General features: G+C 36.4%; 3 protein-coding genes across 7 annotated transcripts; 2 read left to right on the top strand and 1 right to left on the bottom strand.

Moving 5' to 3' along the window:
• The first annotated feature begins 2,433 nt into the window (after positions 1-2,433).
• Positions 2,434-6,491, top strand: LOC140036640 (G-type lectin S-receptor-like serine/threonine-protein kinase At4g27290). Of its 4 annotated transcripts, none has more exons than XR_011840205.1 (7): positions 2,434-4,066; positions 4,160-4,279; positions 4,715-4,860; positions 5,143-5,353; positions 5,476-5,713; positions 5,876-5,973; positions 6,067-6,264. XR_011840205.1 is itself a non-coding variant. In XM_072078856.1 (7 exons), the coding sequence occupies exons 1-7, from the start codon at positions 2,776-2,778 to the stop codon at positions 6,367-6,369; spliced, it is 2,379 nt and encodes a 792-aa protein (XP_071934957.1). In that variant the 5' UTR covers positions 2,434-2,775; the 3' UTR covers positions 6,370-6,491. The 4 variants fall into 4 exon arrangements, 3 of the variants coding, with proteins under 3 accessions (XP_071934957.1, XP_071934956.1, XP_071934955.1); XM_072078856.1 differs by having other exon boundaries at positions 4,796-4,860; positions 5,823-5,973; positions 6,067-6,491; XM_072078855.1 differs by having other exon boundaries at positions 4,721-4,860; positions 5,823-5,973; positions 6,067-6,491.
• A 1,594-nt stretch (positions 6,492-8,085) lies between these two features.
• On the top strand, positions 8,086-13,701 carry LOC113728537 (G-type lectin S-receptor-like serine/threonine-protein kinase RKS1). The gene is made up of 7 exons (XM_027252935.2): positions 8,086-9,436; positions 11,349-11,471; positions 11,768-11,964; positions 12,059-12,269; positions 12,535-12,772; positions 12,932-13,079; positions 13,204-13,701. Exons 1-7 carry the CDS (start codon positions 8,122-8,124, stop codon positions 13,522-13,524), a joined length of 2,553 nt encoding a protein of 850 aa, XP_027108736.2. The 5' UTR covers positions 8,086-8,121; the 3' UTR covers positions 13,525-13,701.
• Positions 13,702-14,059: 358 nt separating this feature from the next.
• Positions 14,060-17,887, bottom strand: LOC113728536 (receptor-like serine/threonine-protein kinase SD1-7). 2 transcript variants are annotated; one of them, XM_072078857.1, is made up of 7 exons: positions 16,527-17,464; positions 16,346-16,453; positions 15,995-16,209; positions 15,427-15,637; positions 15,096-15,330; positions 14,852-14,999; positions 14,060-14,727 (listed from the first exon to the last, which is right to left on the bottom strand). In XM_072078857.1, exons 1-7 carry the CDS (start codon positions 17,221-17,223, stop codon positions 14,422-14,424), a joined length of 1,920 nt encoding a protein of 639 aa, XP_071934958.1. In that variant the 5' UTR covers positions 17,224-17,464; the 3' UTR covers positions 14,060-14,421. The 2 variants fall into 2 exon arrangements, with proteins under 2 accessions (XP_071934958.1, XP_071934959.1); XM_072078858.1 differs by lacking the exon at positions 16,346-16,453 and having other exon boundaries at positions 16,527-17,887.
• Between the last annotated feature and the right edge of the window lie 3,380 nt (positions 17,888-21,267).

Genomic DNA, 21,267 nt, shown 5'->3' with positions numbered 1-21,267 from the left:
TCACAATGGCTTTGTAGAATATTAGCACCCTTGTAGTTTTATATAATGTTGTATGACCCTGTTTCAAAATAGTCATACAAATCCCTTCGATTTATATAAAATAAAAAATGGATGAAAAGCATCACCAGTTGCAGTGATTGAATCAAACGCGCTATGTGTGAAATAGAATCACTGTATTCACTTGACTCTCCTGTATTTGTATGACTATCCACTTTATCTCCTTGTTATTTTTCACTATTATCCACATAATTCCCTTATGATTTTATGCAAGGTCGTTAGGCATTTTTCGATTGGCCAAATTCTATCAATAATGTTCTTTTTTGAAAAATTCGCTCAAATACAGTTAATTGCGGGATTGTTCTCAATCTAGTTAACTCTAAACCCATTTGAAAAATGCATCTAGGACAAGGGAAAAAAAAGGAAAGGAAAAAGGATCAGGGAATCCGGCCGAGTCCCTTTTTTTTTTTTTTAAATCAAACCTCGTTGCATATTGTACACATGGTTAGGTATATATTTTTAAGAAAAATGATTAAAACATTTCTCACATTTTGTCAAATGAATTTTTTCATCCTTCACTTTTAAAATAATAACTTTATATTCCTTACAAAATTAAATCAGTAAAATTTGGTCTCAACCTAGGTTTTGACCACTTTCTAGTTTGAAATCTTCATGTGACCCATATACAGTCATTTTTTATGTATAAAAAAGTTAGATCCTACTTCTTTAGTGGCAAAAATGAATACGGATTAGGTTGGATCCCCTCTTTTTTCAAGCAAAAATAATATGGTTTGGGCCATATCCTACTCTTTTAGAAGCAAAAATGAATATAAATAGAATCATTTTTTAATTATAAATGGGATTTAACCTTTTTGTCACTGAAAAAATGATTATGCGTAGGTCACATGATGAATTTAAAGTAAAAAAGTGATAAAAAAAATCTAGGCCCTATTTGGCACTTGAGTTTTTTACCAAATTTGTCTGCTACAAGTTTTTTAAAAAACTTTATCTACAGTAACTTCAAAAAACTTCTCCAAATTTTTAAACTATACATTTCAAAATATTTTTAAAAAAAACACACTTCAAAAATTTTTTAAAAAACTTGTACAGTAAGTTACAGTAAAATTTTAGACAAACACTTAAAAACTTACTTGCCAAACAGGACCCTAGATTGGGACCAAAATTTACTAACTTGACTTTGTAAGGGAATAAAGTTAGTATTTTAAAAAGGGAAATTTTTCAATTTGGTTCCTCACATTTCCAAAAAAAAAAAAATTTGTAGTCCCTCCTTCACATTCAAAGTTAGCTAAAATAGTCCCTTAAATATGAAAAAATCTGCCCACTTGATCCCAAATCTCATTTTTGCTCACTTCTCTAGCCAAAAAACACACATCTCCCTCACTTGCTCATAATTTCAAGCACAAACCATGCTCACAGGAATGAGCACGCGAGGCAAGCATGTGGTTTTTGGTCAGAGAAATGAGTGAAAATAAGCTTTGGGATCAAATAGACAGACTTCTTTTTATATCTATGGAATTATTTTGACTGATTTTGAATCCGAAAGACTAAAAAACTTTTTCAGAAAATGTGAGGGACCAAATGGTCAAATTTTCCTTTTAAAAATGAAGGAAAAAAAATTCATTTGATGAGATGTAAGAGATATTTTGATTGATTTTCTCATATTTTTACTTTAGGGCAGGTCCCATACTTTCCCATTCAGATAGAGGCAAAACTGGAGGAAAAAAAATATTGGAAACAAGTCTCAACCTTGTGAAATTTACATTGAAAGCTTATGGAAGAGTTATCAAAAAAAAAAAGAATGGCAAATTATACTTTATCTCCGTGTGATTTAGCAATTTTTCACATAATCCTCTATAGTTTCAAAAGTTATACATAATTCTCTCATGATTTGAATTAAAGTGTCAAAGTAACGGAAATGATCATTCATAACGGAACTTTAAAATGTCAAAATTACCCTTATAAATACATAATACACTAATCCTGTGTGATCTTATGTTTTATCATATAACCCCTTATAATTCTCAAAATATACACTTAACCCCCCTTGGTTAATAAACCATTTTCAACTTTATATAAGAGTATTTTTTATATTTTAGGTGATTCCATTACAAATGATCATTTCCATCACTTTGACACTTTAATCTAAATTATGAGAGGATTATGTATAATTTTTGAAATCATAAGAGAGTTATGTAAAAAAATACTAAACCATAAGAGGGTAAAGTGTAATTTGCCCAGAAAAGAAACCTTATGGAAGTTTATTGTCGCGGGACTTGACTTACGGTGAATTGAGCGGAGTTGGCTCTTTTAATTTTGTTTCGTTTTATTTTTTTTCTTGCTACCCAAAATGATGCCGCCTATCTTCTTCGCATCTCCCCCCGTCTATGTTTAATGTTGTGCAGATTAATCCTGTCCATCAACCGCACCCAACCGCACCCTATACCAACCGCATTGGCATTGTTTTCCTTTTAACTGGGTATTGAGGGGATACTACCAACTACTGAGTACCCATCCGGCTTGACTGATAAAGCTCCAATACCATCCTTGTCTATCAGACTTTAAGTAAAGATAGAGCTTAGTTCAAAGCCAAAAAGCAATAAATTGGCAGTTTTTTTCCTTTTTTTCCACTGTACCATTAATAATGCCTCAGCCATTTCTGAAATGGATGGCCTTAAGAATCGGTCTCTAGCTTTTGAACTGACGATAACTTCCAAGTTCAAGCACAGTTTGATGACTGCTCACTAGATAAGCAGCATCATGCAGTTCGCTAGACGCCATCTCTTCTACATACTGTGCCAGATTTCTTTTGCGGTTTTGTATCCAACAACAACATTGGCAGCAAATGACAGGCTCAGTCAATACCAACTTTTCAATGATAGCTCCAGCTTAACGTCTGTAGGCAAGAAATTTAGGCTTGGTTTTCTTACTCCTCCAAACTCTAATTTACGGTACCTGGGGATATGGCCTAATGAAATCCCAGTACAGACTGTGGTTTGGGTTGCCAATAGAAACTCTCCTCTGAATGATGCATCTGGGATTTTGAAGATTGGAAATGATGGCAACTTGATACTTGAAAATTCCCAGGGAAAAAAGGCATGGTCTACAAATATCTTAAATATATCCACGACAGCTACCCAAGCGCAGCTTCTGGACTCGGGAAATCTAGTTCTTCGGTATGAAAGTGATACTAAATCTGATCAGACCTATCTTTGGCAGAGCTTTGATCATCCTTCAGATACACTTTTAGCTGGCATGAAACTGGGATGGGATATTAGAAATGGCTTAAACAGGAATTTAACATCTTGGAAGAGTGCAGAGGACCCATCTCCTGGGGAATTCTCTTTAGCTATTGATCGCGGCATCTTTCCCCAATTCTACTTGAAAAAGGGAACGAGAAAGATATTCCGAAGTGGATCATACGATCTTCATATTTTAAATGGAACTTCAGTGAGACCAAATGTTTTCTTCAAGCCCAAGTTCATATCTACTCCAGAAGAGGCTTACAGTGAGTTTGATCCAAATAATGAATTCTCAATTGTAGTTTTGAGTTATACAGGAACCATTGGATTCTTCATTTGGGACGACAAAAGCCTTGTGTGGTTTGACATACGCACTCATCCTGGTGAAACTTGCGAAAATTACGACAGCTGTGGTCCAAATGCTATATGCACATCATACACTACTCAGCCCTGCAGCTGTTTAACAGGTTACGTGCCTAAAGCTCCAGAAGATAGTAATATGCTTGTTTCATCACACGGTTGCATTAGGAAATACCCCTTGAACTGTCCACAGAATGAAGGATTTCTTAGGATGACTGGAATTAAAATACCTGACACGGTGCACTTCAATATCTACTCTAATATGAACCTCGATGATTGCCAAAAGGAGTGTTTAAAGAATTGTTCCTGCACAGCTTATTCCACTGGAGACTCCAGTGGAGGTGAGAATGGTAATTGCTTGCTCTGGTATGAGGATTTGTTCGATTTACAAAGGCATGATTCCTTCAATCGTCTGACTTTTCATGTCCGTGTTACAGCCGAGGATATTGGTATTATTTCTGTATTCTAGCAGTATTTCTTCTATATACATTTGGAGATGTTCCTTTTTCTAGCGGTGACATTTTGACCATGTCTTCTTGTAGAATCATCGTCACATCCTAAGAAAAAACACCTCATGATGGTAACAATTCCTGTGTCTGTAACATTTCCGATGCTTATTGGAACCTTATATCTTGTCTGGAGAAAAAAATTATACAGCAAAGGTAACTTTCCCATTTCCTTGACTGTCTTTCCTACTTTTTCTCTTGATTTGTGTCAGGGCCACGAGGTCCTAACGTTTCAGGCTTTAGACCCTGAATCTGACAGTCAATTTCCTTCTGTGACTGCCATATGATTTACCAAAATGATGTATTACACAGGATTTTGAATTATTAATGTCAACAAAATTCACACTACTGTTTTCCGGTGGCAGAAACAAATATGTACATCTGTATAGAATTTTTTAAGAACTTTGCTGCGGCATTTCAATTTTTAACTCTTATATTGGCATATAAGTAGTACACAGTTTCATATAAACACACTTACACGGAACCTTGTTGACTGTGGTTATCTGGTAATTCTTTGATGTGTTTAATCTAATGTGAGATTCCAAGGCCCTTTTCTATGCTACTTTTGGTCTATTGTTGAACAAACTGCAGTTGTAGGAAGAAAACCTGAGCCCAGATCTAGTAGTATGGGAGAGCTCAAATCACCGACTTTTGATATGATTAGCATTGCAGAAGCAACCAACCAGTTTTCTGACTCAAACAAGATTGGTGAGGGTGGTTTTGGACCTGTTTACAAGGTATACTAAAAAACAAGCAACTGCATTAGCTATTCTTAACAAATATAAAGGGCGGGAGTTCATTGGGCTCATATAGACAGGGAGCTGTAAAATAGATAGAGAGATCCACTGCAATCAATCCTGGACTTGTCATCATAAACAAACAGGAATGTTGTTTTTCTTGTAGTTACCACACACCGTCCACAGAGAGAGAGAGAGAGATCAGGGGTCTAATTCAATGTACAAATAACTGTGCACATTGAACAGGAATGACACTTTGGAAAACTTTTCTGCAATTTACAGGGCCAAATTGCAACAGGACAAAATATTGCAGTGAAGAGGCTCTCCCTAAATTCCAAGCAAGGGCTGACTGAGTTCAAAAATGAAGTTAGCTTGATTTCCAAACTTCAACATAGGAATCTAGTTAGACTTTTGGGATGCTGCATTCATGGTGAAGAGAGGATGCTTATTTACGAATACATGCCCAATAAAAGCTTGCACAACTATATTTATGGTTAGCAATCTCAGACTCTCTTGCTTATTGAATTCCACTTCAAGAAACAGAAATTCTGTTTTTCCTGATGCCCTCCTCTATATTAGAAGGCTATCTGGTCATCTGATTAGAAGTTGCCGCAGATTGTACCACAAGGAAAGAGCTTACATGGATGAGGCGATTTTACATTATTATTGGGATTGCCCGGGGGCTTCTCTACCTTCATAGAGATTCAAGATTGAGGATCATTCACAGGGACGTGAAAGCTAGCAACATTCTTTTAGACAGTGAGATGAATCCCAAGATTTCTGATTTTGGGATTGCAAGAGCTTTTGAAGAGGAGCAGCTTTTAGCCAAAACCACCAGGGTTATCGGGACTCAGTAAGCATGCTTATCGTTTCTTTGATAATCTACCGGGCCTTAAGAGTCTTCCTTGAGCCAACACTTCTTTCTTCGTTTGTGACTTCTAACACTCTTTAAACATACATAGTGGTTATATGGCACCTGAGTACGTGACCAATGGGCTATATTCAATGAAATCAGATGTCTTCAGCTTTGGAGTATTGCTCTTGGAAATAATTAGTGGCAGAAGGAACAGAGATTTCTATCGTCCTGATCACAACCTTAATCTATTGGGACATGTAAGCTCATATATTTTCCTTCCTACAGACAAATAGTCTGTGCATAAAAAAAAAAAAAAATTCGTTTATCTGTTGTTGAACTATGCTTGTCAGGCCTGGAATATCTGGAGTGAGGGGAAAGCTTGCCATCTAATCGATGAGCTGATGGAAGAGTCATTTAACATAGTAGAGGTAGAAAGATGCATCCAAGTAGGCCTCTTGTGCGTGCAGCGCTGCCCTGAAGACAGACCAACCATGTCCTCTGTGGTGTTGATGTTGGATAGTGCGAATATGGTGCTACCCCATCCCAAACAGCCTGCAGGTTTCTATGGTGAGAGGAGTATGTACGATACTGAAGATCCAGTCGAAAAACGCCCAACCAGTGACGTAACTGTCACTGTACTCGAGGGTAGATAACCAAAATTCATTGCAACTTTTACCATAGTTGTACGCAGAGTGCAACTACAGTACCTTTATGTGATCTAATGTTCATGTGTAGTTTTGACTATGAATTTCAAGAATATCACTTGAAGGAGAAATGGCAAGTGACTGATACAATTGCAGAAAAAGCATTTGTGCTTCTAAATTAGAAAGGAAGAGGAGAGGAAAAGAGGGGGGGGGGGGGGGGCTGCAGTAATTTCCCATATTTTGATCAAGTTTTTTATGGCGATGTTAAGCAAAAATGGATTAAATGGTGCAAAAGTTACACTGAGAGGCAAAAGTCAGTATTAATGGAAACAGGTACATCGAATTTAATGTGATTCTGACTCTTCAACGTTTGATGGACACTTGTTCTAATGCGAAATGCAAAATCAAAGGTAAATACGTGCACATTACATTACCATACCTCCTCTTTTTTCTATTTCACAAAATGCTACCTTTGTGTTATACCTGCAGAAATTGGACCCTCAGAGAAAGCTTTTTTTTTTTTGTTTTTGTAGTTGAAAAATCTACCAGACGGTACCAATGCTTCTGTGGTACGTATCAATCAATTACTTAAATATGATGAACCTCATTGCATTAATTAAAGAGAGGCTTATGATTATCACCGTAGCATTGAATGCTTGATACGGAAATGGGGCAGGTGCAACTGTCCCTGAGCGGTTAATGACCATGATTTGGCCTCAAAATTTTGTGCGGCTGAGATTACAAGGTGTAACTCGATTTCCACGCCATGTGTGGGCTCCCACAAAAATTTGCTCTAAAGTTACGCGATGTGCAAAAAAAGTTACACGATGTACAAAGAAAGTTACGCGCAGTTGATAATGACCAAAACCGCCTGGGACGGTTGCACCTGCAACCGTCCGTGCCCCGAGTCTGCTTGATACTGGCTCTTTGGAAATTTCATACTTGCTGATGATACAAAGCCCAAAAATGTTGTCAATAGTACTAATAGTTACTAAAAGAAACTCTAAAACTTTCAAAAAAATAAAAAAAACAATCAGTAGAGTCCAATGTCAGTCGCAAAGGGGAGGAATGGATTGGATGACTCGAGAGAGAGTCCAAGTAAAAGGTTTCGGATCGAGCCCTTCCACTTACACTTAAAAAAAAATATATCATTTGTGTAAATATCAGCATAAACCTGATCATAGATATCTCACTATCTTATAGTTGGACTACTTCCCTTTCCATAACTTATGAGCACTTCAGAAATTTTTTGTAGGAAAGCACACCTGAAGTTGCACGGGTGTCCTGCTTAGTGCTTAGTATTAAAACTTTGCAGAATACAGCTCACAATATCCGTTAAGTGAAGAAGTCAGAAAGTTAGTGAACTCATGGGAACCATTTTTTCAATTAACATGCTGCCTATGTTTCAAGAATCTCCTTAAATAATGGCCCCGTTTGATGAATGAATTTTTTGGATGTTTGTCTAAAACTTTACTGTAACTTACTGTAGAAATTGTAAAAAAATTTTTTGAAATGTGTAAATTTTTTAATATTTTAAAATGTATAGTTTAAAAATTTTGAGAAGTTTTTTAAGATTATTGTAACTAAAATTGTTAAAAAACTTGTGACAGATAAAATTGGCCAAAAACTTGCTTGCCAAACAAGGCCACTATTTTCTTTTTGTTTTATTTAAATTCTATTTTCACAACGACTTGTACACATGTATTTGATGAGTCTATGCACAAAAGTGGCATTCCAACACACTCCCTTTCAAACTTCCAAATGCCAAAAGCAAGAAGCCTCGAAGGAACCATGCAACACCGGAAAAGGTACTTATTGGTTTCTCTCCTCTTGATTCTTATCCAGTATTGCACTTCCAAGGACTCCATCACACAAAACCAATCTTTCAAAGATGGAGATCTTTTAGTTTCCAGTGGAAACTCCTTTGCTTTTGGTTTCTTTAGCCCTGGAATTTCTGGAAACCGATATCTCGGCATCTGGTACAACAAAGTTCCAGAACAAACTGTTGTCTGGGTAGCCAATAGGGACAGTCCCGTAAATGGCACCAATGGAGTTGTATCCATTGAAAAATCAGGAAATCTTATTCTACGCGATGAATCCAGCAACCTTTTGTTATGGTCCACCAATGTTTCAGGCATGTTATCCACTAGCTCTTCTTCTGTTCAGCTCACTGAAACAGGGAATTTGATGTTGTTTCAAGATCAAAGCAGAAGCATTGTAGCATGGCAAAGTTTTGATTTTCCCACTAATACTTTGCTTCCTCACATGAAACTTGGGGTGAACCGGACATCTGGATTTAAGACAGTCCTGACCTCTTGGAAGTCACAAGATGATCCTGGGACGGGTGATTTTCGTTTCAACATGGAGCTAAATGGCTCACCCCAATTCTTTTTGTACAAACGATCAGACCGGCTATGGCGAACAGGGCCATGGAATGGGATCCAATTGAGTGGAGTACCAGACATGACTTCAAAGTTCATCTTCACAGTTAGCTATGTCGATAATAATGATGGAGTTAGCCTCTCCTATAGTATTCACGATCCCAATATTTTTTCTAGATTAGCATTAAATGAATCAGGGACCATGGAGAGGCTAACTTGGCAAGGAGGTGAGCATAGCTGGGTCAAATTTTGGTCTGCCCCCAAGGATCAATGCGACTATTACAGCCATTGTGGCACATTCAGTGACTGTGACCCTTACAATTTGGGTGAATTCGAGTGTAAATGTCTTCCAGGTTTTGTGCCTAAGGTGAAAAGTGAATGGTATCTGAGGGATGCAATCAATGGGTGCACCAGAAAGCAAGGAGAAAAGACGTGCGGAAACAGCACTGACGGATTCATAAAATTGACCTTTGTGAAGGTTCCTGACACTTCAAATGCTAGAGTGAATGAGGGTGTGGGATCAAAAGAGTGCCAGGATTTGTGCTTAAGAAATTGTTCATGCACAGCTTATGCAAGTGCTAATATCAGTCGTGGTGGAAGTGGCTGCATCACTTGGTACGGGAGCTTGATAGATATCAGGCAGTTTTCCAATGGGGGCCAGGATGTTTACATCAGAGTTACAGCCGCGGAGTTAGGTAAGCTGTCAATTTTCTTTATCAATTGTTCATTTACCAATCTTTGTGATTTCTTGTTTCAATTCCCATGAAAGGGACTCAAAAGTGAGAAAATTAGGAGCACTAGATTTCGTCAGTGAGTTAGCTAGAGACGATTCAATCACATTTTGACATCCAGTCAATGACGAATTCATTACTGATAAAAACGTACTCCATACACGAATCAAAAGTGATATGGAAAAAGGAAAAATGGACTCGGAGTCAAGCCCGGCAGTCGATGTTTCGAGACTTTCTTTCCTCTGAATGATTGACATCGATTTCTGAGGTTTGCGGGGTCTTAACCTTAGCAGCAGCAGCCTTATAGCTTCCTTATAGCTTCTCTATTCTGTCTATCCCTCGTCGTTCTTGCTCATCGTTCTTGGGGGGTCAAGGGCACATAAGATTTTCAGTGTCATTCTTTCAGTAACAATTCAGTGCCACTTTTATATTTAGGTCAAATGTCCTATTTATTTAATTTATCATGTGCTATTTATTTAAATTTTTTCTACTATTATATGATAAGTGGAATTGACACTAAATTTGACACCGAATAGTGGTATAGAGGATCCCAACTGGGTCAAGGGTTGGATAGTTAAGTCCCCAGATTTACCTCAAAATTTGCCGACTTTCGAAGTTAAATTTGAGATTAGGTTTAATTAAACAATTTCTTACTTCTGTAAGAAAAGGAAAAGGGAAAGGAGATAATTAAATATTGAGTAAAAAACTTGGGGAGTCTTTAAAATATTGTGATTGTCTACATTTGATCCCTTATCTAAAATTTATTTTTGATTGGTCCTTAAACAATTAAAATTGCATATTTTAAGGACTTTCAGTTACTTTAAGCATAAATTTGGCTGGATTTAAAGGGTATTTTGATCCGTTTACAATTGAAGTATCAAGACTAAGTATCCCTAAAAAGAGGCGGCCCTTCAATTGCTTCAAAACACCGTTAGATTTTCTTCAAAAAATCCTGTGAAAAATCGAGGATTGCCTCTTTTTAGGGTTTTTTTTTAAGGATAATCATCATAGGGGAGACACTAGTAATCATCAGCAAGAAATAGTTAGAATCTCTGGGAAATCAGAAGAAGAAGAACAACTAAGAGGACGGATGGAGGTGGAACAAAAGGAAATCAAGGTGAAGAGTTTGGTGGGGAATAGATCAGGAGAAGCAAAATAAAGGAAATTGTTGTGTGATGTCCCTTCAAAAATACTTGCTCTCACTGCTAGAAAACTTTCTTTTGTTGGCTGTATAAACTTCCGATGTGTCAACAGACTCTGCGACTCCACCATTCCGATGAGGACCACCAACACATTCTCTCCATGTCTAATATTCCTGGAAAGATCAAGAGGACTCTACGGCTTTGTTGATTCCAAGTGGAATGCCAAGTACTCTTTTTCAGTTCCCAAGGCACTAAAAGATCATGCAATCTGCTATTCCAAGGAGGATTCATTGCTAATGGACAAAGAATCATCCGTTGCTACCTTTAATCCAATAACAAAAGAGACACTCCAATATCCATATGTACAATCTATTGGCTATGCATTTTCAAGTTTCATTTTTACACCCTGTCCTTCTTCTTCTTCTTCAAATCCTTTAGCAGTCGTTGAAGGATTGCCTTTTTTTTTTAGGGTTTCTAATGCTGGTGCCACTACTTTAATTGTGAACTGACAAAAAAGCCCTTTAAATTCGGCTAAATTTATGTCTAAAGTCACCGAAGTCCTTAAAGGATGTGATTTTAATTGTTTAAGGCCAATCAGAAACAAAATTTAGATGAGGGATCAAAAATAAATTAGTTTAGGAACTTCCCAGGTTTTTTAATCTTAAATATTTACAAATTGGACTTGTTTGCAACATGCTGAGCTAATCAATTGAGTGGTCTTTCCATCTTTGCAGCTGAATTTCTAAAGAGTTCAAAGGGCTCGCGGAGCAAAAAGTTGGTAATCATTGTTGTAGCATCTGCAGCAGGAGTTCTCATACTGCTATTTTTGTCATGGGTGGTACTCAAGAATAGAAAAGGTAAACAAATTACTTTGAATTACAATAATGCATTTGTATCTTTCTATTGCAAGATGGATTTGGCAGTAAAATTTTGCTTCATAGATATACATACTTAAAAGCTCAGAAATTTCTGATCTTTTCTTCAAAGTTCAGGGTACAAAAAATCATGACACGATGACTTTAAGCTTCAACAATTTGACTTCAATCCACGAGAACCTAATTAGAGAACTAAACCAACCATTACCGATTAGAATTTTTCTTCTAATTCTCTGAATTCCATTATGACTTCTTGAAATGCTTGTGTACAAGGGCAGGTAAAAGACAGTACATCAAGCGGCTGCTCAGCTTTAACATTAGTCCAAGATCGTCCTACGGAGCTTCTTCAACAACAAAGGAAATAGATGAAAATACAGATTTGTCCGTTTTCGACCTAAGAACCATATCTTCAGCAACCAACAATTTCTCCCTTGCTAACAAACTTGGAGAGGGTGGATTTGGAACAGTTTACATGGTGACTTCTCCTTGTCCATGATAAATTCAGTTTTCCACTTGTTTTGCTACCTTCTGGACAAGATAACCTATTGGTTTCTAGATTCTAATTTCAGGGTCGACTGCATACTGGTAGAGAAATAGCTATCAAAAGATTGTCAAAAAGTTCAGGACAAGGGATTGAGGAATTCAAGAATGAAGTTACACTGATAGCAAGACTACAGCACAGGAATCTTGTTAAGCTTTTGGGATGTTGCATCCAGCAAGATGAGAAAATGCTAGTTTATGAATACCTGCCAAATAAGGGACTCGACAATTTCATCTTCGGTATGCTTCTATCAGCAGTACTATACTCATCTTGTGCATACGTGGTCGCACATTCTCATTTTCTGAAATTGAAAAACATTTGGTACAAGCACAAAACGATGATAACTTTCTACAATTCGGAAAAGTGGCATTGCATGCCGCCCTATATTTGTTCATCAATCTTCCTTCAGCCTTGAGAAATTATTTTTCACCCCTCAATTTGAATAAGAATTTATGTTAAGATGCTGAATGAAAATGTGATGGATAGTCGATATGCATTGTCCAGATAAAGAAAAAGCTGCATTGCTCAATTGGAGAAAACGCTTTGAAATAATACTAGGCATTGCTCGGGGACTTGTGTATCTTCACCGGGATTCGCGATTAAGAATTATCCACAGGGATCTGAAAGCAAGCAATGTTTTACTAGATGCTGGTATGGAGCCAAAAATATCAGACTTTGGCATGGCTAGAATATTTGGAGCAGGTCAAATGGAGGCTAACACAAACAGAGTGGTGGGAACCTAGTAAGTGTTCTGATTCTTTTCTTTTTTTTTTTTAAATAGTCAGCTACTTCTGAGTCTGATCCTCAGTTTGCAGACTACTGAAGTTGGAATGCATACTAATATGAAGAGATTACTTGCAATAGCATAGTACTAATTAATATGATATATGTGTGATTGCAGTGGGTACATGTCACCAGAATATGCAATGCAAGGGCTCTTTTCTGATAAATCAGACGTTTTCAGTTATGGGGTTTTGCTCTTGGAGATTATCAGCGGCAGAAAGAATAGCAGTTATTTCCATGATAACGCTATCAATTTGATTGGATATGTAAGCACACTTGCATAATTCTGAAGTCATGAAATCTAATTCGATGACATGGCTAACATATTTATGATTGACGAAAAGGAAAACTCTCTGTTTTTTGATATATGTGCTTGATTCTACGCCTAAGGTTTGGGATCTGTGGAAAGAAGATAAGGCCATGGAAATAGTTGATCCATCAATGAGGGACTCGTATAATCAAGATGAAGTACTGAGATGCATTCAAATTGGCCTTTTGTGCGTTCAAGAACAGGCGAGTGATCGGCCAACCATGTCCCAAGTTCTTTCCATGCTATCAAATGGAACGGCACTGCCTTCAGTTTCTCCTAAACAGCCTGCATTTGTCATAAAAAAAGTTAATAATGGTAGTAATCTTCCATATTCGTCATCTGCAAGCATAGGAGCTGTATCGGTCGATGAAATGACAATTACTTTGATGCAAGCTCGTTAAGAATTCATTTAAATTGTAATAGAATGTGCAGTTGCATGCATGCTTGGTGAATATTTGGATCTGTGGATGTATAGTTCTTGAGATTAGATTTGATCCTAATAATTCATGCACCTAGTTATGTGAGTGAACAATATCTATAACTACATGAACAATATTGAGACAATATTTGGACAGTCATTGTGATGGTATGGCTCATTGCATCTAATTGAGAAATTTTAATGGTGATTGCTGTTCTACCCTACTTCAGGCCACATTGAATCGACAATTGGATATTGTCTTTTCCATTTTGATTTGGATTGCAACACTTTCTTAACTTCTCAACTATTTTCAACTGAAAAATTTTGCTACCCTTTTTCCTAGAGGAATTTCTGTCCGACCCAACTTTAAATTTATGATGCGAGATTATTAGGATAAATTTACTACTGACATATGGATCTCTTGATGACTAAGGCCCATGAAAAAATTTAATATTTCAATTAATTTCATTAGAACCAAACCAGGACAAAATTGGATGAGTGTTGTGGCATTAGAGAGGTATGAAATTTATTAGATTTATTTTGTAGAAATTCAAGGCTGTTTTGAAAGAACCAGGAGTTTTTAAACAGATGCTGGGAGAGCAAGACTGTATACAAATCTAGGCTTGCTTGAGTGCAAAAATGAGAGCTTGTAGAGCTGCAACTGCACAGGCTATGCAACTTCTGATACTAGTTCGGAGGTCTTGGTTGCTTGGCCTACCCCAACACGCATTGAATAGAGAAAACATGATCCCAGTTGACAATTCTGTTGTACTCTTGCAAGAAGACACAAAAAGTTGAAAAGAACTTCGCCTGGAAAGCAAGGATCACAAGGTTGGGAAATGGCTCATGCAAAGTTGTTCTTCTCTTTTGGAGGGAGGCTTCAACGGGCCTCCAATAATGAAATAGTAACATCATTCGTAGAACAAACTGCGAAATGACCACCCTCTGAGCTCGTATTCAAGAAATTTCTCCAAGTTGTAAAAGCAGGCTCTTTTGGTGATGTTAGTGACATTTGTTCATTCCTTAACATTGCAACAACATCAGACATGGTTGGTCTATCAGCTGGATTTTCCTGGACGCATAAGAGACCTATGGTAATGTATCTTCCAGGGTTGGATGAAGAAGAAATCTGCAACGATGGATCTATCAGCTCCAGCAATCTGTCTGTTTTCCACAGCTCCCATGCCTGAAAATGAAAGCAATCCATGTGCCAAGGAGCTTTGTGTCAACATTAATGTTTTAGATACTAGTTTTGGCTCAGAAATATCCAATAATGAACAAAGCGATATAGGAGAAGATCAGGAGCTTACATATCCAATAAGAGTCATATTATCAGAGCCATAATGACCAGTGTTTTTCTTTCCACTCATAATCTCTAGAACCAGAATTCCAAAGGCAAAGACATCGAACTTTACAGAGAAAAGTCCTTCCATGACATATTCTGGGGACATATAACCACTGAAAAAATGGAAAGGATGATTAGCCAAGAGGATCTGGAATGACAATCTAGGATGTGCGGCTCAGTAGAAAAAGCATTTGAAGGTACACACTTACTAAGTTCCAACAATCCGATTTGTATTTGCTTGCAATTCATTTAAACCAAAAATTCTTGCCAATCCAAAATCAGATATTTTAGGGTCCATATCTCCATCTAATAAAATGTTGCTAGCTTTCAGACCTCTGTGAACAATTCGTATCCTTGAATACTGATGGAGGTAAAGAAGGCCTTGTGCAATACCGTCAATTATGCGAATACGTTGTTGCCAATCCAAAAACTCTTGCTTAGGCTCTAAGGATATGTGCAGTAGTGAGAATAACAAATTCTGATAGCAGAATCGAGTACGAGCAGATAAGGGATGACAAAGATGGACAAGATGTTACATACCAAAGAGAAAAGTATCCAGGCTTTTGTTGGGCATGTACTCGTAGATTAATATCTTTTCGTCTTGTTCAAGGCAACATCCTAAGATCCTAACAAGATTTCTGTGTTGAAGTTCTGCAATCAATTCTGTTTCATTTTTGAACTCTTCGAAGCCTTGTCCCGACTTTTTAGAAAGCCTTTTCACAGCCACTAGTTCACCACTCTGTAATCTTCCCTGAATATCCCAAAAGGACTAGCGGGTGAATCGTGAATCTTACTTGCACGTCCTTAGATATCCGCAGAATTATGCAGATACAAACAGATGAGCTTTTCACAGAAGTAAATTTAATGAAAAACCCAAAACCTATTCAAAGTTTGGGCGCCAATGGTATTAGTGAAGATTCAGAATTATATCAAGAACATAGGATAATACTAATAATAAAGAACCGCCATAATCATGCACCAAGCTACTTTTCTTTTTTTGGTAGAAGCAAGCTACTTTGTGGCATCACTGTTTGTTCCTTCTTATTCTTTTTCGATAAACTTCTTATGCTGTCCCTAGTCAAAATTCGGTCAGAGACTCAATGACTACCTTGTAAACTGGTCCAAAACCACCTTCGCCAAGCTTATTTTCAGAGGAGAAATTATTAGTGACAGCAACAATGCTTGAAAAACTGAACACTGGCAGCCCAATGCTCTCAATCTTCACTTCTCCCCGACTATCTTTGGCTGTGGCACCATTGTTATCCTTTGCCCTATTACTACTTAAATCAAGAAGAAACAGATTCTGATGATGTACTATATTCCCTGTTCAAATATGATCAAGGACACCATTATATCAATACGACAGAATACCAATGTGGCAATCTGGAAGCAAATTTGGTCACCAATTGCAGGGAAGAAAAGTAACACATGCGTCATTAAATGACAAGGAACAACATACCTTTTTGTTTGTACTTTCTTCTCCACAAACAATAAAAGAAACAACAGCTTATGAAAATTGCAGGAGTAATAGATGCTGCCAGAGCTACTCGTAATGATTTCTTATGACCTAGAAAATTGGGAAAAAGATATTTGGTGGCAAGTCATAGTTGGCCATAATATGCGGTAAGGAAGCGTCTAACCTTTAGCAGGAAGCTCAGACAAATCAAGTTTAAGATAGAGGTCTCCACCAGTACTTCCATTCTGTTGTTTTTCTATGTCCAACAGATTACCAAGCCACAATGAACAACCTCCACCGCTACTATAGGAAAAAGCACTGCAGGAGCAGTTGAATGAACAAGCAAACTCACATATTTCAGCCCGTCCTACTTCTAGTGATTCTGAGTATGCAGGCAGCCTCATGGTAGGTATCGATAGAAATCCTGTTTGGCCTGTGGCACAATTTATAGGCTTTTTCCTCATACATCCCCCAGAAAAGTCTAGCAAATCCCAATCTTGCTTGAACTGGGGTTCAAAACCTGGCAAACAGCAACAAGATGGACTACTACTGATGTCACAATACCCAAAAGCCCCACAAGAAGAGTATATGTCACAAAGCGACGAAGGTAAAGACCTGAATATAGTCCATTTTTGTAACCTTGGCAACCAAAAGTATTGCCTCATTGTCCCAGAAATATCGATAACAATTCTAGATATGATGGATTTATTGCCATTGTATACCAAGTATTTACCCTCATCATTTGAGTTGTAGCTGAAATTGTAACTATCGTCAATACTCGTTTCCATAGAAGGAAAACTACCAGCTTGCCAGCCTCCAGACCTCCACAATTTGTTACTGTTCCGCCATATGAAAATCTCACCATTGCTGGTGGGGTCCATGCCTAATGAATAGAGACCTTGAGCTGGATTTTCCTTGTTCTTCCAGGAAGTAAGTACTATTGTGGCGTTAGTAATCCTACTGAATCCAATCTTTCCGCCTGGTAGCCACGTATCCGTGGGATAATCAAAGCTCTGCCATATAACACCAATCCCACTCGCCAAAACAAGATTTCCATTATCAAGAAGTATTGCCTGAGTGGTATTTGAGGTTGTGATGTTTGAACTAGAACTTGTACTTCAGACTATATTGTTCTTGTTACTGAAGATATACAGGCTTCCATTTTGCAGTGCCAAGAACGATGTACTGTAAAACGAATAATCAATTGGGTTCTCTCTGTTTGCAACCCAAACTATGGTGCGAGCCGCTATCTTCTTGTACCATACTCCAACGTAACAGTTGCTAGAATTTCCTGGAATGAAGAAACCAAGTTCAAAATTTCCTTCTTTAGAGATAATGGTCTGGTTTGAAAAGAGGAATTGGCCTGATGAGATGGTGTCTGATCCTGTGGAAAAGCAAGCGAGGTAAGAAGTGCAAGAAAGCATCAGAATTGGCCTAAACAACCAAGTTCTTATCCCTGGGAACATGTTGCATTAGACCATTCAGAGTTGTGAATACAGAATAGTTGAGGTTTAGATTCAGGACAAAGATGCAGTAGCTAGGTTGATGATATTGAAGAAAGATGAACAGCTCAAAACTGTTGCAGACAGCTAAGAAAAGTAACTCATGATAAGGCAATTTCAGTCGGGATAATTTCACAAACCTCCTCTGAGATTTTTCATAATTACGAAGAGCTCCCCTCAGGTTTTAAAAATTAGATATACCTCCTCTATTTTTACTGTTTAGTAACAATATAGGTCCAAGAATTTAGATTTTCTTTCAAAAATCCTAAATTGCCCTTTCATACAAAACTAAGAAAGAAAAATATAGTATCTCAATCATTTTCTTCCATATTTTGCATAAATCAACAAATCGAATCACTAACAACCATCCAAGCATAAGTTCTACAATCAAGTAGCCATTCAAAATATTCTAAATTACATATACAGTATCAATACTTACAACGATAAAAAAAAAACACACAAAACCCCATGAACAATAAATTTTATACCCTCAAATTAAATATCAATGCTCAAATACCTTTTCAATATAAATTAATTTAATCTAGAACCACTATTACAACTCTCCTATGATCTTAAAAATATTAATATTTCAAAAGTAGTGAATAAATTCTACCTGCACAATAAAATCATAATAAAAAAATTTTAATCCAATGAAAGAAATCATTATATAATTATTGACATTTTATAAAAGTTTTTCTTAACAACAAACAAAATATGACAAATTACACATCTTTAGTTCTTCTTTAGATTTCAATCACCAATTTCATTATTTATTTCTCTATCACTGCGAGTTTCTTCATTTCCTTCTAGTTTGATACATGATCTATTCCCTTTGTAGATTTTGTAATTTTAATTTACTAATATCCACAAAATTGAAAATAATAAAAAGAAATTATATTAATTAGAAAATAGACAAGAGACAAAAGAATAAATTTTTTTTAAGGTTTTGTAAATTTATTGCATTAAATTTAAAATTATCTACTAAATGGAGGGCATTATAGGCATTTTATTATATCAAGGGAGGTAAGTATAATTTCTTAAACTTGAGAGGAGCTGAATAAAATTGTCAGAAACCTCAAGGGAGGTTTCTGAAATTATCCCATTTCAGTCTACTTTTTTACATAAAAAAGAAAAAAAAATTCAGTCAACTTTGGTTAGCTTACTTAAAAGTAAACCCCAGCCCCGTATCCACAAAAGCAATTTTAACGTTGAATTTTCAAATGTAATGGTGGACTTATGGACTAATCGCTCGAGATTGGCTTAAATGAAAAAGACATTCGTTTCAATTTGCGTTGACTATAAAAGTCTAGCATGTTAGCCAGAAGCAATAACATATAGTGTATAACTGTATATGAAACGTGCGTGTTTGTGAATAAATAAATATTAGGATTTTTCTATTTAATTGAGGTAAGAATATCCGGACTTGCTCAATTTACGGTAATTGTGAGGACAATCAAAATTATGGTATACATAAACCTTTTATGTTTAGATTCAGCAACGGATTAGCTTATATGATCTTAATTGTTGCTACTGTGCCAAATTCTAGGTTAAATGGCTCGATAAATGCTATGTTTTCAGATTCGGATAGGATATTGATTCAATTGAGATCAGGAGTCAAGGATTAATGAGTTCAACCAGCTTCAACCGAGGTCAAATCAAATGACATCATAAATATGTCATAAATATTTATTAATAATATATAATCAAAATAAGATATAAAATTTATTTTTAAATTGGTGATTTACGACCTCATAAGTTTAGATTGACATATCAAGGTCATCCTCGTAGATGCCATAACGTCAATGTGGTGTTATTAATAAAAATTATTTAGAAATTAAAATATTATGTAAAATATCTAAAATCATGCTAACATCAATAAAGATGTATACATATGTGTTTGATATTTCAAAGCTATTTAAGAAGAAAATGCAAAGAAATTAGAACAATAAAATAGCAATCTATATAATTCAATGCATATTTACAAGTTTAAAGTTAAATTTATGGAGAATATTTATAGATTATGAAACATTTCTAGGTATGTTAATAGTTTTTAATACCCAAGGGGTTATAACACAATATTGAAAAAGTTTTTTGAACCCTACATTAATATCCCTCCAATTCCTTCCTCTTTTTCCTCTAGCTGCCGACAAAGGCTTTTCTACTATTATGCTGCCTTTTCTTGTTCCTGTTCTCCAGCCGTTCATTCCACTCTTCCTTTTTCTTTTTTTCTTTTTTTTTTTAAATCCAAAGAAGGATAGAAGGCATCGTAAGCTCTCAAGTCTCAAGTCCATCGATGGCAAAAGCTCTTAGGTAGCCACTCCAAATGTTTTGAAAAACATTTCCCTAGTGTTTTGAGATTGACGAATTTGAAGAAGTTGAGCAATCTTTAAATTCTTCTAGCGACATTTTTGAAGATACTTTTGATTTTTTAGTTCTCTTGACATGGATTCATTGCAAGAGTAAACTTTACAATAGACATTAAAGTCTTGCTTGTTCTGGGTAGAGTTGTAAACGAACCGAATCGAATCAAGTATCTCGTGTTTGAATTCTGTTCGTTAAGCGATTCGAACAAGGTTCGTGTTCGTTCGTTAACTTTCGAACTCCAAACATGTGTTCATGTTTGGCTTATTAATCAAAGTTCATGTTCGAATTCGAGTTTGAGTTCGTATTTGGCTCGTTTAACATAAACGAGTCATTTGCGAACATGTTCGAAAAGCTCGAATTCAAATTATTTTAAGTGTTAAATATGTCATACAAATCATTAATCATCCTCAAAAATAATTAAAACACTAAGTGACTAAATTCTATTATTCATTAACTATATAACCAACCTTAACATAAAAATAACAAATAAAACAAAGCAATTTGCCCTCCAAATATTCTAGAGTATGTCTAATCAATAATCTACCCTAACCAATATTACTCCTAATAACCCTCCGGGGCTTGGTCTGGTGGTTGAACTTGCTGAAAATGGAACCTTAGGTCCCTGGTTCAAACCTTGATGTCAGTAAGTTGTGGAGGGTGGGGAATAGGTGCGGGGTCCACTCCCTGCGGAACACCCCTAAAAAAAAAAAAAACTCCTACAATATAGCGAGTTTTCGGGTTAGCAGAGTGTGTTTGGTTTACACATTATTTACACACACTAATTTGCTTGCATTATCAACACATTTTTCAATTACTTTTTATCCCACATACATTGCATAAAAAAAATGTTACAATATTTTTTTAAAAAATGATCCCAAATAATCTCCTATCCAAACATACTAATCCGAAAATTTTTCTGTCTAGAATCTGTTATATCCGCTAATCCGAAAATTCGTCATATTTGATTTGATCCGATTTGAAATTTAGGATATATTATTTGATTGGATCAAAAGAGGATCAGGTACCCGTTTAGATATTGGTGCGGGTTAGGGTAACATA

Source organism: Coffea arabica, chromosome 2e, assembly GCF_036785885.1.
Source record: "Coffea arabica cultivar ET-39 chromosome 2e, Coffea Arabica ET-39 HiFi, whole genome shotgun sequence".
Lineage (NCBI taxonomy): Eukaryota > Viridiplantae > Streptophyta > Magnoliopsida > Gentianales > Rubiaceae > Coffea > Coffea arabica.
The sequence above is the reverse complement of the archived record's forward strand: the minus strand, read 5'-3'. Positions and strand labels throughout refer to the sequence as shown.